The 15822-nt window shown below is 41.1% G+C and overlaps 1 protein-coding gene across 2 annotated transcripts in view; it reads left to right on the forward strand.

Moving 5' to 3' along the window:
* Nucleotides 1–6405: 6405 nt before the first annotated feature.
* Nucleotides 6406–15822, forward strand: part of ADCY3 (adenylate cyclase 3) — an 83367-nt gene continuing 73950 nt past the window's right edge. The window contains exons 1-3 of one of the 2 annotated variants that reach the window (XM_034421272.3): nt 6406–7058; nt 7235–7745; nt 8549–9423. In XM_034421272.3, coding sequence (XP_034277163.1) covers nt 8740–9423 — 684 coding nt within the window. In that variant the 5' untranslated portion in view covers nt 6406–7058; nt 7235–7745; nt 8549–8739. The remainder of the gene's footprint in view (nt 7059–7234; nt 7746–8548; nt 9424–15822) is intronic. The other variant, XM_034421273.3, reaches the window with a different exon arrangement.

Raw genomic sequence — 15822 nt, forward strand, 5'->3', positions numbered from 1 at the left:
GTAGTTATTCAAAAAGTTAACTTGATTATTTGAATTAACACGTATGATGAAAAGGCAGCATGTATCAGTGAGGCCAAAGCAAGATATTTCCTTAGGAAAGTCAGTTTGCATTCATATTCTGAGCCAAAGCTATTTCCATAATCTCCCAATCCACTTATCTGTTGAATGACCCAAGCAGCTTTTCCAATGTGTTTGTATTTCTTATCTAGCTGCTGCCAGTATGACTTTCATTACAGAGTTGTTCTCTCATCCTTAAATATAGAAAGTAGAATTAAGGTACATAGGATTAAATCTGATACTTAGTCATTTTTAATATAAAGGATGATACTGGTTCAAAAAGGTGAGTGAATATGCCTAGCAACATGCATATTCCAGTTACCCTAAACTCTCCAGAAAAGTGAAGATAAGAATTAATTCAACTTGTACATTGTCTATATAGGTAGTACTCGATATAACAACTGTTCATTTAATGACCGTTCAAAGTTACAGCAGCACTGAAAAAAGTGATTTACAACATTTTACAACATTTGCAGTATGTCCATGATCATGTAATCAAAATTCAGGTGCTTGACAATTGATTATTTATGACTGTCGCAGTGTCATGTGATCCCCTTTTGTGACAAGCAAAGTCAACGGAGAAGCCAGATTCACGTAACAACCGGTTTACTAACTTATCAGTTGCAGTGATTCACTTAACAACTATGGCAAGAAAAGTTGTAAAATGGGGCAACACTCACTTAACAGATGCCTCACTTAACAACAGAAATTTGGGGCTCAATTGTGGTCGCAAGCCGCATTAGGTACCTTGAAAAGAACTTGATGTTTGTTTCTTTAGTTCGTACAGAAGTGGGTGTCCAGGGCATATCTGAAGCATCTCCTGAAATTTCTCTATTCAAGTCACCTGCCCAAGATTCCAAATATTTATTGAAAAACTAAATAGAAGAATTAATTCCAGAGGCAATTATTCAAAGAAAAACAAAAAAGGAAAAAAATAGCATCAGTTATCCAAATAAATGATAGACTCATTTCAAGGATATGAAGGCTATAAATCATGTACACACAATCCACCAACATATACATACACACACATACACACATACAATACTAAATTTGGTCTTTATCTGAGGGCATATTGGAAGTATAGAAGATGACCTTGACGGAGAGACATGATCCATTGCCAAAGCAACGAACAGTTTAATGTGGCTTTAGCCTGTATGAAGAGAGAAATATATGGAAACTTCTCAGGTAGGGACTCCCCTAATGCTCAAGAAGATTAAACAGGAATGAGAGAAGTATGCTAGAATTTTAATATGGCTGTTCTAATAAAAGTAGTTTTAGGCCTATGTGTTATCTGTTCCTTGGTTTGATCTTGTAGTGCTGATAGGGTAGTACTCTAGCGATGTGATCTGGATGAGCTGGATAGTCAACTCACTCTGTGAAAATCTCCACAGCAGTTTCCCCATTGTAGGGGAGTAGGATCCATTTGTTTGGACTGCCTCTGGTATCTGATGGACCCCATTGGGTTGGTTAAAGAAACATGCAATTGTACCCGGGAATTTGGCGTCAACTGAGGCCTTAGCTATATATATTTCACTACCCTGGGTTGACCAAATGATGCCATCAGTCTTGCTTTTCAATGTCTGGAGACTGGATGGGGAGGAATGGGTTTAGCTCAATCCTAACAAGACCAAGTGATTCTGGATTTTGGGACCATTCAATCAGAGAATTTCCATCATTGGTTCTGAATGGAATAGCACTCTCCATCAGAATTGATACATCACTGCTTAGACACTTGGTTCCTACCGGAAGAGTAGGAGAAAGTCAAGGCTAGGAGGACCTTAGCACAAATTCATTTTGTGCGACAAACATATCCATTCCAGGATCAGGAGGCCCTGTTCATGGTCACTCACACTTTGGCCACTTCTCATTGGATTATTGCAACATACGCTATATGGAATTGCTTAACGCATTGCTTAATGCATTGTAAGCCGCCCTGAGTCTCCGGAGAAGGGCGGCATATAAATCAAAATAATATATAAAAAAAAAGATCACTTGGAATTTACAGCTGATCAGAATGTGGTAGTGTCTGTGGTAATGGACACACATCAGTGTGCCTCTATTGAACTGCAATGGCTGCCAGAGGGTTTCTGATTCAACATATTGTCACCTACAAAGGTCTTCATACTGTGGGGATGGAATATTTGTAGGACTGTCTATCTCCAATTTCTGTCAGTCCCCAAAGATTCAATAAAGTGAGCATGCTTCAGGTCCTTTCTATTAAACAATTCATCTGGAGGGATCTAGGAGGGTATGTGTTAATCCTTCCAGGTGATTCGGATAAGAAATACAATTATGAGTACTAACACTGTCTTTATTGTAAGGTTACAATAACAGAATCTTGCAATTGCTCCCCTCCTCTCCTTTTACTCTCCAGGAAACTAGGAAAGGTCCCTTCTGAAATGCTTCCCATGTCCCCCACCTCCTTCTGTAGACCGAGATATCTTTTAATGATGGTTATCAAATCAGCAGTTCTTCCTCCTGTCTCCCAAGGTCATTCCCACATACCATTTCACCATGGCTTCTCTGTCACTATGCCTGTCCCATAAACAGCAGACCCCTCAAGATTTGGATGGTTCAAACTCTGCTAGACCTTCAAAGCCATCTGATTTTCCCAGTAGGCCTTTAGCTAGGAAGTTAGTGTCTGTTTTTTCAGGGATACATTTATTGTGGAGTTCTTATTTCTCTCTGAGTTTGGTTGCTTCCTTGCCAACTTTTCATCACCCAACCAGGTAACATCATCCTCTATTTATTGTGGATATGTGGTGGCCTCAAGTAAGATGCATTTTAATCTTTGTTTGGCTATTTTGGTGCTTTTTAAACTGGATGTTAGCTACCCCAAATCACAAGTTGAGTAAGCAGCCATGGAAATTGACTAAATAAATAGGTTTAAGTATATCTCATCAGGAGATACTTTAACATGAATTTCTGCGGGGAACAGAGTTCAGCTTAAATGGTTCCTCCTGATTCTGAAAGTACCAGGGTTAGGTTTTGGATAGATGTACTTTAATTATGGACCAGTCCTAGAGGCTTCTTGGATGCCATTCTTATGGGGGAAAGCAGTTAGCATCAGTTGAAACCCATTTAATTTAAAAATCTGTGCTTTAATAATTTCATTGATTTGTATTATTTTGATATAATACATCTAAGAAATAAATTTGAAAAAAACAGAGGAGTTGAATATTTGCAGCCCCTACATCTTAAAAACATCCAGGAAAGGGTGATTTCCTGAGATTGTTCTGCTTTTGAACATCTCTTAACACCAGGAAGGAGTTTGTTGTTCCTTTTATCCCTGATCAGGTGGTGCAGTGGTTAGAGTGCAGTACTGCAGGCTGCTTCAGCTGACTGCTAGCAGCAGTTCAAATTTCACCGGCTCAAGGTTGACTCAGCCTTCCATCCTTCCAAGGTCGGTAAAATGAGGGCCCAGATTGTTGGGAGCAATATGCTGACTCTGTAAACTGCTTAGAGAGGGCTGTAAAAGCACTATGAAGCGGTATATAAGTGCTATTGCTATTCCTATCAGCTTCCCTACTATTTTCCTTCATTAATGGTCCTTGTGCCACCCCCCTCTTGCCCTCCAAAGCAACAAACAGCAAGTCTATTTCATTCTCTGATAGCAAACTTTCATATATGGAAAGAAAGCAACTGTGTCTCCCCTTCATATTTATTTAACCCTTCATGTTTTCATTGCATTTTTTATTTGCTTTTTCAGACAGACGATGACTCCTCAAGTGACTCACATCAATTAGAAGAGACACAGGCCTTGCCCTTAGGCTCCAGCCTAAAATAGGCAAGGTACATAAAAAGATGGGCAGGAGAAGGAAAGGCGAAGGAAACTAATTCTCAAGGCCAGAGGGGGGGTGGAAATGCAAAATTGGGGCAAGTCCTTCACCTTTATAATCATTCTCCTCTAGTTTGTGGACAGCTGCCATACGTCTTAATTTAAATCTGCCTATCCTGGATCTATTGGGGGAAGGACTACAAACCTCTCATCAAGGACAGAAGTTTTATTTCCTAATTGAAAATGGATTCACATGATGCTGTACAGTTTCTTTTTTCCTTGACTAATCAAAGCTTGGTTTCCTGGTATAAAGGCAGTATGACCCAAAGCACAACACTAGCAACAAATACATAAGTGCTGGCTGTTTCATCTAGGATCTTCACAATGGGTGACTTCAACCCCCAAAATTCTCAGCTTGCATGGCCATTACTGAATTGGAGGAGAGTGGCATAATAGCATTTCAAGTTCAAAAATACTTCCCATGGAGTATCTAATTTAATGGACCCAACCACCTGCTAATGTAGTTAAAACACATATTAGTTCTGGTAATTAATTTATATGAATATTTGTAAAAGGATTATTTTATTAATACAGTACTGCGGTGTAATTTCCTCACTTTAAGCCATGGTGAAGAATCTTTTATTTAAAAGGATTCAGTAAACTCATCAGACTGGATGAGATTAATATTCAAAAACATCTATCTGTGTATCTATCTATGTATCGATATATCTATCATCTCTCTGTCTGTCTGTCTGTCTGTCTCTCCCACCTTTATTATTTTTACAAATAGCTCAAGGTGGCGAACATACCTAATACTCCTTCCTCCTCCTCCTCTTTCTCTCATAAAAACAACCCTGTGAGGTGGGTTTGGCAAAAAAAAAGGGACCGGTCCGAAGTCGCCTAGCCAACTTTCATGGCTAAAGTACTTTCTTTGCCTGGTGCCTTAACCACTAGACCAAAGACTCTAATGGCTCTATAAACTGTTTTTACTAGCTTTATATTGCAGGAACATAATAAAAGTTGGCTACTGAAAATACTTATTGCTCACCCGAGGGGTCATTCATGCTCCCATTTTATACGCTGAAGAAACCATAGCGAAGAAACATTGAGGTCATACATGGTTTAATGGTTTCTTTGGTTTTACCTTAATATAGTGAACAAATGAAATTAATGGTGAGTAGTGTTACATATATCAACCCATGTGTTGATTGAGAGTCCATCTTTAGGGGAGACATGATAGCAGTGTTCCAATATTTGAGGGGCTCCTATAAAGGTGGGGGTGGGGTTCTAAACTATTTTCCAAAGCACCAGAAGGCAAGACAAGAAACAATGAATGGAAACTAACCAAGGAGAGAAGCAACTTAGAACCAAGGAGAGATTTCCTAAGGGTGAGAGCAATCAACCAATGGAATAGCTTGTCTTCCAAAGTTGTGGGTGCTCCATCATGGGAGGCTTTCAAAAGATTCCAGGACAACCATTTGTCTGTAGGGTCTCTCCTGTTTGAGCAGGGGGTTGAACTAGGGAACCTCCAAGGTCCTTTCTAACTCCTATTGTATTCTATTTTGGCTGAATATACTGCAAGGCTCACAATATCTCACCAGGCTCAAGGTTGACTCAGCCTTCCATCCTTTCGAGGTAGGTAAATTGAGGACCCGGATTGTGGGGGCAATAAGCCAACTTTGTATAGATCAACACCGCTGGGATGGGTGGGCGAAAGCCCTAATAAGCAGGTATATACAAAAAAGTATGCAGGCTATTGCTATAATGCATTGTAAGCCGCCCTGAGTCTATGGAGAAGGGCGGCATATAAATTGGACCAATAAAGAAAGAAAGAAAGAAAGAAAGAAAGAAAGAACAGATGGTGGTGCAATAGTTAGAGTGCAGTATTGCAGACTACTTCAGCTGACTGCTAGCTGCTGTTCAGCAGTTCAAATCTCACCAGGCTCAAGGTTGACTCAGCCTTCCATCCTTCGGAGGTGGGTAAAATGAGGATTCAGATTGTTGGGAGGCAATATGCTGACTCTGTAAACTGCTTAGAGAAGGCTGTAAAAGCACTGTGAAGCGATTTATACCTCTAAGTGCTATTGCTATCAGCTTCCCTGTTATTTTCCTTCATTAATGGTCCTTGTGCCACCCCACTCTTGCCCTCCAAAGCAACAAACAGCAAGTCTATTTCATTCTCCGACAGCAAACTTTCATATATGGAAAGAATGCCAGACAAGGGACATTATAGTTAAGCAACCTGTGGATCTATTTTTTCCTTTCTTAGAACTTTCCAGGCCTGTTTTGAACCCTCAGGTTCAAATCGAGAGGGCATGAAGCGATGGCAAGGCACTTTGCCGAAGGTGTCCAGGCCCAGGGTATCCTTCTAGAAAGTTTAGTGGAGACTTAGGACGGCGGAGCTTTGGGCATCTTAACCACCGCGTGGCGGGAAAAAGCATGAGTGGCCCCAGGTAAACTGCGGGTCCTTCCTGTCAGGATGTTGTCGGCCCAGAGCACACAAAGGGTTAGTTCTCCAAGGGGCCGAGAGAGGAAAAAAAAAAGGGTGGGATTTGGGCAGCTGTGCCGGCTTTCCTTTCCCAGGCTCTCCAGTACCGGAGCAGAGCGTGGGAGAGGCCGAGGAAACGGGCCGGCAGGGGTGGGGTTGCCTCGGCTGTCGGCTCAGCAGCAGCTTGCTCTTTGGCGCTAGGCGCTTGCGCCTGCCAGGAGAACAGCCGCCGCAGCAGGAGAAGAGAGACGGCGCGGTTCCCGAGCGATCCTTCTTCGCGGGCCGGGGAGATCCCGACGTCGAAGCCTGGCAAAGGGGCTCCCGAACCGCCCGAGGAGAGCGGCCGAGGTCTGACGGGGAGCTGGCGCCATAAGCCCCGCTTTGGCTCCCTCAGAGCGAGCCTGGAAGCCACCGCCAACTCGGGGCAGAGGCGCCGTTCCCAGAGCAGCCCCACTTCGGGCTTGTGAGCGCCGGGGAAAGCAAAAGGCGCCTTCCTCTTTCGCCGGGGTTCCTGGTTTAGGAGAGATTCCCGAGAGAGAGAGAGATGCCTCTTGGCTTGGAACCTTCTCCTCCCACTCCGGAGCTTCTTGGGGGCAGAAGTCCGGCCGTTCTCGACCATCCATCATCAGTCCTTGGAAGATTCTCCCTCTTGCCTTGTGCCGTGTGACGCTTTTCGGAAGGCGAGAGGGGAAGCCAACTCCCAGCCCTCAGCAGCTCGGCGTTTTGACACGTGTGGGTGTTTGTTTGGCACTTTTTTTGAGTTCCTCCCATCCCCAGCACCGCCGCCACCCTCGGGCTCCTTCATCGTTCGCGAAGAGGCCTTGCTTTGCTCCTCCTTTTTCTTTGGCTGCAGCTCTTTTTTTCCCCCCTTATTATTATTTTTTTTTAAATCTCTCCCTTTTGTGCAGGGACACACGCAAACCCTCGCAGGCGCAGCAGCAGAGAACGTGGGGTCGTCCACAGTGGCAGAAATAACCAACCGCACACCTTGAAGGGGGAGAGCAAGACAGAGAAAGCTGATCCTAGATCCCAGGTCCCAAACCTGAGATACGGACGTGAATCCAGAGGCTCTGGTGGAATAGAGAAGACTGAGGAAGGGGCATATAGCTGAGCTGGACCTTTCTGCTGAAAAGAAAACGAGGATTTTTCTTCTGAAAAGATGGTGGCTTTATTTGGGCTGGGTTGCTGCTGAAGAGGCTTCATTCCCTCCCCCCCCCCCTTTGTCAAGCTCTCCATCTCAAAGTGGCAGCCAGGAAGAGGCTGTAAGAAGACTCTTGGCAGAGTTGCTTCCTACCTTTGTCACTCCCTCTCTGTGTGGGAGAAAACTGAATATTACACATAAGCTTAGACGACATTTCAATGGGGCCTGATCCAAAGATTTCAACCAACCTACTTTTGCAGACACCACTGAGAAAACTGGTAAGAAGGGAGAGCAATTTTCTGTGAATATGAAACTGAGCAGGGAGATGATACTGGATCTAATGGAAGAACTGAGGAAGATTGTGGGAGGGTGCAGGCAGAGTAGCCAACTTACTTCCATTCTTTCTGCTGTATCTTTCCTTATGGATTCAGGACCCTTTTCTGATCAGATTTGGATGATTGCTGTAAATTAGCAGGAGGGAATGAATCCAACATTTATTGAGTGAATTTGCCTAGACAAGGCTTAAATCAGGTTGGGTCAACTGTGGTTCAGTATGCTGCGAAACCAGGACATGATATGAGCCATAATGTAGTTTGTTTGAGTACTGCCTGTACAATAATGTGAATATAGCCATTGAGTTTTGTTAACCCAGATGAAACACTGTGTGAATGTGACCATTGATTTAGGGGCGCAGGCATGAAACAGAAGCTAGAAAAAGTAAAAGAAAGCAAATATATAATGGTTGATTGGAAATTAACTTTGCTCTTCCTACATTTTTAGAAGCCAGTTGCTTTTGATGCCTGAAATTATGAAAACCAGACTATCTAAACTTTTTAATAAAATACTTCTGGAATTTAGTCATATAATAGTCACTTGTGTTTGCAAAATGTTAATTTTTAATGTATTCTTAGTACAAAATTCATTTGGGTGAAATGTCAAAGGGAAATAGGAGTGACAGCTGATGGTGATGGTTTGTAGAGCTTGGATATTGGTAGAGATTCAACCCATGTTATAGTATGCCAGACTTGAAGGGAAGAGAGGTCTGTCTTTTTTTCCCCCTGTTAATATATTTCTTTCTCAGTCAGGGGCTGTCATGTGTTGGGAAGATGACATCTTGAAAATTGACACTGGAAGAAGCCACTGAATACCTGCTCCTAAAGCTTCCATGCCTTCCAGGTTACTGGGAACTGAACTGTCGCTGAGGTAACTTTTGTCTTCTAGGCAGATTCTCTTCACAAAGTATCTAAGGATTGGGTGGTGGAAACCAGCAGGATGCCTCGGAATAGGGCATTCTCTGAGCCTGAATACTCAGTAGAGTATTCTGCAGACTATTCCGTCAGCTTGCCTTCTGACCCTGAGCATGGGGTAGGCCGGACCCATGAAGTGACGGTGAGGAACTCAGGTTCTTGCCTCTGTCTGCCCCGTTTTATGCGACTTACGTTTGCCCCTGAGTCCCTGGAGAACCTCTACCAGACCTACTTCCGGAGGCAGCGTCATGAGACTTTGCTGGTCCTGGTGGTCTTTGCAGCCCTCTTTGATTGCTACGTTATCATCATGTGCACAGTGGTATACACTTCAGAGAAGCTGGCATCTACTGTTGCAGCATCAGTGGGCCTGGCTGCCCAGATCCTCCTCTTTATCCTATGCAAATATCAACTCCTGCCTGATCGTGTCACCCGGAAATTCATGCCATACATTCTGTGGATACTGATAGCTGCTCAGATATTCTGCTACTTGGGCTTGAATTTTGCCTGCCACCACGAGGCCAGTGACACAGTGGGATGGCAGGCCTTTTTTGTCTTCTCCTTCTTCATCACCCTGCCCTTGCATCTCATGCCCATTGTCCTTATCTCAGCCATTTCTTGTGGCATCCACACGCTTGTGTTAGGAGTCACCATTGCACAGCAGAAGCAGCAGCAGCTGGAGTCCATCTATGGAATCGCCTTGCTGTGGCAGGTAAAAACGATATGTTGGTAAAAAAAAAAAAAAAAAAAAGGAAGCCTGTGAATGAGTGCAAAGGTTCTTCTAGGCTGAAAGCTTCCCTTGGCTATTGAGCTGATCGATGGGAGCCATTCATTTAGCTTAATGCTGACATTTCATAACAATAAGTCAATTGGTTACTTTCCAGTTATATTATATAACTGGAAAGTTATATTATTATAACTGGAATACAATTATAATCATGCTTAAAATTACAAGATGGTAATACTTTTTGGAATTCTTTGGGGAATCACTGCCAAAACTTTTGTGACCTAATGGAAAGAAGAGAAAAAATGGGACCTTTTGATTTTGGACGAAGGATTGGTGAGTGTGGGGGCAGATTAGTGGATAAAATGACTCCATAGAACTAGTTCATATATGTGGAATTCCAAGCCTAACATACTTTATATAATTTGAATTTCTAGAATCTCAGCCACCATTTCAGAAAACAAGCAAATGGTACCATGGGTTTCAAGATCTCATGACTTTGAACACAGTTCATTGGCACTGCTGTGTAGGGTGTTGCTATGTTGCATCAGGGACTGGTTCTGTGGAGAAAGGTTTTTCCACAGACCGGAGGGGGTGTGGTTTTGCATGCTGCTTGCATCCTGCGGATGGGGCTTCGCTTGTTTGCGCGGACTGGTTGCTGGCAATGCTGTGGACTGGTGCCAATCCATGGGCTGGAGTTGGGGACCCCTGCTCTGCACGACTAACTGGCCCCTTCTTGCACTGATTCCTATTCCACCAGACATAGTAATCCTTAAAGTTTCTTCTTGCCACACTGTTGCTAAAATATAGAGTTTGGGGCACAGAGAGAAAATCCAGCTATCAAGTCCAAAATAAAGCTTGTTACACAGATCTATCTTTAGTCATTTAATTTTTTTTAAAGAGAATATGCATTTAAAATGTTTCAAACATTGAAATCCAAAAAGCATTTAAGTTTCATGGTCTGAATTTTATTTGGTGGGGCAGGGTGCCAAAACAGAATAAGCCTGTAAACGGTATTATTTTGTAATGCTACAAATATTCCAGAGGTGCTTCAGTTGAACTGAAGAAGCTTCTTGGATGAGAAACGAAACGTTTCCTGAAAAAAACCTCAAGAAAATCCAGTTACCTTTATGGAAAAGCACCTTTGGGACAACCATGACCTGAATGATTGAGAATCTCCATAGAGAATGCTACAGCTAATTTAAAGTTGATTTCATTTGAGGAAAAGCAGAAATTTTCTCTTGTAAGAGTAACCTTCCTAAAGAGAGTGCTATCAATCACATTTGTTATCAGGGATTGTCATGCCTAGACAAAGGATGTGACTCTGTGGGCAGCCACAATTTTCACTGAAGCTGAACTGATTTTATTTCCGCTCCATCCAGTTTATCAGCATCTTAACTTACTCTAAATACAATATTCAGTTTTGATATTGGGTATAATGCTGTAATCTAAGATAATGTTCAGAAGTAGTAGAGTGGAACCAAACACTGATTAGACTCTTTACTGAAAGTACCTTCCTCCTGCAGAGTTTTTTTTTTTTAACTGAGGTAGTGGGTGAGGAACCAATTGGTAGCTAAGATCTTAAGTAAGAGAAGCAGATAGAGGCAGCAGCTAGGAAGAGAAAAAGAGGTGGGGGTGGGAAGAGAGAAGAGATCCAACATATACAAAGGCTTTCTGAAATACAGAGTTGGCCCTGCTTGTAATCCAGTTGAATGAGTTGTGAATCATCTTATATAAGTAAAAGCAAATGTTGGATTTAGGTGTATGGTCAGCTGATTTTTCTATGACTTATCTTGAGATGGAATGAATTCTTGGTAGAGAAATTCTTCCTCCCATATCCTGTTTTCTCTGTTGTTTCTAGATTGGTCCCACACAGTGCAATTGACTTAGTGCCTATATGAATATATTTACTGTGGTTTCTAAAACATGGTTTATGGCATAGCATGGCATGCTACTGATTTATTGACCAAATAAACCATGGTTTAGCATGGTACTTGAGATCAATCCTTATTTGGTTTGCTTGCTTTTGTTAGGAATGGCTCAATTGCAGTTGCTCGGCATACTGATATTTTGAAAGTCCATGAGAGCCTTGCTGTATGTGCTCCAGATCAGACCCTAGGATAGCTTTCCCTGAAATCTGAGCTTTCTGACTACAGTTCTCCTCATGCTAAGTGGCATGTCCAAATGGCTGGGTTTCTGGGACTTGCAATCTACAATTGGGAAAAGCTGATCTTTTATTTGTGGATAGGTTTAATCAAAAGTACTTTTGACTGGGAATTGCCTAGTTTTGCACGGAACCTGGGTAATCACTGCTATTTTCAAAAAAGTCCTGGAAAGCAGAACTGTACAAATTTCACAAAAACAAAATATGGGTTTAACCATCTGTCTCTTTCCCCTTTGCCTATGCAAGCCATTTTAAATAGCTAAATCCATTTCTAAGACTTTTCAGATTTAATTGTGTGACAAGTTTGAAAAAAGGACCAAAGACAATGCTTCCTGGCTTCGTCCTGGTTAGAACACTTGAAAATTACATGCTCATATAAAAGATTTCACATCCAGAAGTTGGAAACGGAATATGAAGACGTGCAAGTGGCAATGAAAATAGAACTTGCTATAGTACTGCTATATCAAGAGTGATAATCAATTTGAAGTCCTCTGAATGCAACGAGCCACAATTCCCCAAACCTCCGGCCAGTAGGTCCTGGTGGAAATTAAGGCATGTAATCCAACACATTTGAAATTGGGGAAGGCTGATTATGAGTGGTTAGTAAATCAGCTAGCAAGTGTGAATTAGTAGATTTGTGGTAGGGTTTAGGGTCCTGTTATATATGAGTACCTGTCTCAGGAGAGGTTGTGATGGAGCAATATTGCAAAAGAACAATATTATAAAATTGACATAATAAAAAACGGAATCTTAGAAATTAAATTAACCCTTTTGATGATACTTGTAAAAGACAAGCTTATGCATATTCAATACCTTGAACAGTATTTTGCATTCTATGGTGCCCCAAGTGAACAAAATGTACATACACACACATATTTACCAAACACTGTCATTGGACATACTGAAAGCATCCATGTTCCAGGTTTGCTGAAATTCTGGCTCTGCTACAGGAAGCTTTATATGCTAGCCCCCGTGACTGTAAAAGGGGATTATACTTTCTTTATATTTTGTCTGAATTTAGTAGCCAATGAACTCCAATAGACTCTGGGCAGTGTACAAAACTAGAAAAACCATTAAAAAATAGATCGAAACATTAAACCAAGTTGATAGCCCAGACTAAAATAATCTGATAGACAACAAAAATTGGCTCTAAGATCTCTGCAAAAAATAATACATCAGCTCCAGGTTTTCAGAGCTTTCCAGAATCCTAGAAGAGAGAATGCCACCCTTCTCTGGTGGGATGCTGTTGCCAAGGGGCTGCAATGGAGTGGACATGCCACTTTAATTCCACAAGATGACAAATGGAACAGGACAGAATAGAACATCATCAGAGTTGGAAGGGACCTTGGAGGTCTTCTAGTCCAACCCCCTGCTCAAGCAGGAGAGGCTATACCATTTCAGATAAATGGCTGTCCAATCTCTTCTTAAAAGCTTCCAGTGATGGAGCACCCACAATTTTTGAAGGCAAGCTGTTCCACTGGTTGATTGTTTTCACTCTCAGGAAATTTCTCCTTAGCAAACCTATCTGCCAAAGCATATTGGACAGGCAGAAACAATTGGAGACAATTGGGACAAGGCCCTATGTCATAGAGGGCTTTATAGGTGTTACCAGCACTTTGACTTTTACTCAGAAGCTGCGTGGAACCAAAGCAGCTAGTTTTGTCATCCATGAAACTATGTCATGCTTTTAATTCATGGATTGGAGCAGCTGCTTTACTTCCTTTCACTGCTTTTTACAAGGTACAATGGCCAGTTGAGGCAGGTTGGGTGAACTTAGCTCTTCATCAAGTTGGAAGTTTGCACTCAGTAGAGTGGAGTGTATCTCGGTGAGAGGAAATATCTCCTTGAAGCAGTTTGCCCACAACCCACACTTTGTCAATAGCTACAGTTGCCATTGTTGTTACATACATTTCAGACAAGGGCAGAAATGAAAATGCAATGCACAAGAAAAAATGCTATGAGCAATGGGAGAATTTGAAACTCTTTTTTCAATACAGAAGTCCACTTAACTATTGTTCAGGTAGCTCTGATGCTATGTGATAATCCCTGAAAAGCCTCACATTTGAATTTTGCAAGACGATATGTAGAACAACTTTTTGATATTGTCAAGATGAAGGCAGCTAAGGGTTCTTTGTAAGAGTCAGGTATAGCCGGAAAAATCCATCTGATATGGTTGTTTGTAGGTACCCAATATTCCTAAATCATTATTCCTTTATTAATGAAGAATTCCCTTGGAGCAAAACCACCTGGGTTTCTTTGGGCCATTCTTTAGCACAATCGTTCTAGTAGTGGTGGATGAATAATGTAAATTATCAGAGATATTCTGCAGCTTCAGTGAGCACTATATATAGTCCTGGAGTCTCTTATGTTCAAACAGAGATAAATGTGTTATGTGTAATAAGTGGCCTTCGTTTGACATGAATGGAATTTTGAGTCTTTCATAAAGCAAAATGGCACCAAGGTTGGAACACCTTAATCATATTGCTCAAGGGCAAATAGCTCGGCAAAATATTTTTCCACTCATGAAACGCCTTTTGAGAAATGCAGCATCTCCTTATCTGTTGAACCAGTGATTTCCATGTTTCCATATTGTCGATGTTTATTTAAGACTGTCTCTCATTAGTGTTAACCATGCTACGAGATAAATAAGGGTATGGATTAGATTTTCTGAAATAAGTTACCAAATTCCCTAAAACACATTGTTTCTTGGTGCCTTAAATGCACAAAAATCACAGTAAATATAATTCTGAGCTAAAATGGTATTTTTTTCTTTTTAACTAGAACCGAAGTTTATTACAGAAGAAAAAGAAACAAATGTGCTCTCAAATGGCTATGAAAATAGGTCAGTTTACTAGTAGAATATGGATGAGAAGTAAAATAACATATTGAAAAGTAAGATGAGAATGGTGGCGGTGGTGATTATGATGATAATCTTAGTACTTTTAAGAAAGCAGAATGAATTCTCTAGGGAGAAAACTGAATTGGACTTACACATTTTTTTCTAGTCCTAACTTGTTTTGTCCAGTAGTATATCCTTACTTGGGCAGCTAGCATCCTGAAAAAAACCACAGTATTGTTTATTTTAGGCCTTCCCAGAATACTAAATATCTAGAATGATCTGTTGCTTGTCATGTTCAGGATATCTTGGATTGTCACAAACAGATCACTAGACAATTTTCCCCAAACAGATTAAAAACTTACATGATCTGGGAAAGTTGCTTTGAATTGTTTTGTTTTTTTAAAAATTTATTTTTATTGATTTTACAACAACGCAACACAACACAACATACAAAACACAAACACATGATATGTGTTTCTTTTTACATATCAGTTTCGTTCCTCTTATTTTCTACTATATATATTCCCCATTTTTCCCATCCTTTATTATCATTATGTTTATTGTCCCTTTATTTTTAAACTCGGTCAACTGAACCTTTTAAAATGTATGTTTAGGCTGGATTTGGCATTTTCATCCACCTATTGAGTCTTTCCCAAGGACCTGAGATGCATAGATGTTCAAGGTATTATTGCATGATATAAGCTGCTCCAAGTAAAGCTGCCTTTTGCAGTTGACTGATGGTGCTTTTGTCAATGCCGATGGTGTCCAAGCGCTGCTCCATATGTTTTGGGATTACGTCCAAGGTGTCTATTACTATTATTATTTGTTGCATTTAACTTGGCAGAGGGACTGAATGCTTGGCTGTCTTATGTGCCTGGCAAAATTGTATTCCATTCCCTGGGAATGCTGTACTTGCATTAACTCGTCAGGTACCTCCGAGTGTATGGGACATCACTTGTCAACAAGCAGACTTTTAAAATGCTTCTGAGATAACAGTAGCTCAGTCAACATGACTTTTAAAAGTTTACATTAAACATTTAAAATTTAACAGTTTATTTAGAATATGAGAAGAGAATAGTTTTTAATATGATTATCTACTTAGCAGTCAAGTAAGCAACTAGCTTCTCAGGGTGATCAGCTAGTTTTGGAGGAAAAATGAGATAAGATTGCAATGGAAAACTGGAAAGTCCTTGAATATAACCTTTCTAATTGGTTGTTTTTCAGGAGAGGACACTAATTTGGAAACCACACATCACTCAAGGAGTGATCCTGGGTGGTATGCAATTAACCCTAAAAACATATATGAATATTATATTAGGAGGCAATGAAACAAAAATACAATTATTATAGTTGAAAGTTAAAAAGGGGGTGGGTGGGCGCTAAT

This window comes from Pantherophis guttatus, chromosome 1 (genome assembly GCF_059756535.1).
Source record: "Pantherophis guttatus breed Tessera chromosome 1, ASM5975653v1, whole genome shotgun sequence".
In the NCBI taxonomy this organism is placed as follows: Eukaryota; Metazoa; Chordata; class Lepidosauria; order Squamata; family Colubridae; genus Pantherophis; species Pantherophis guttatus.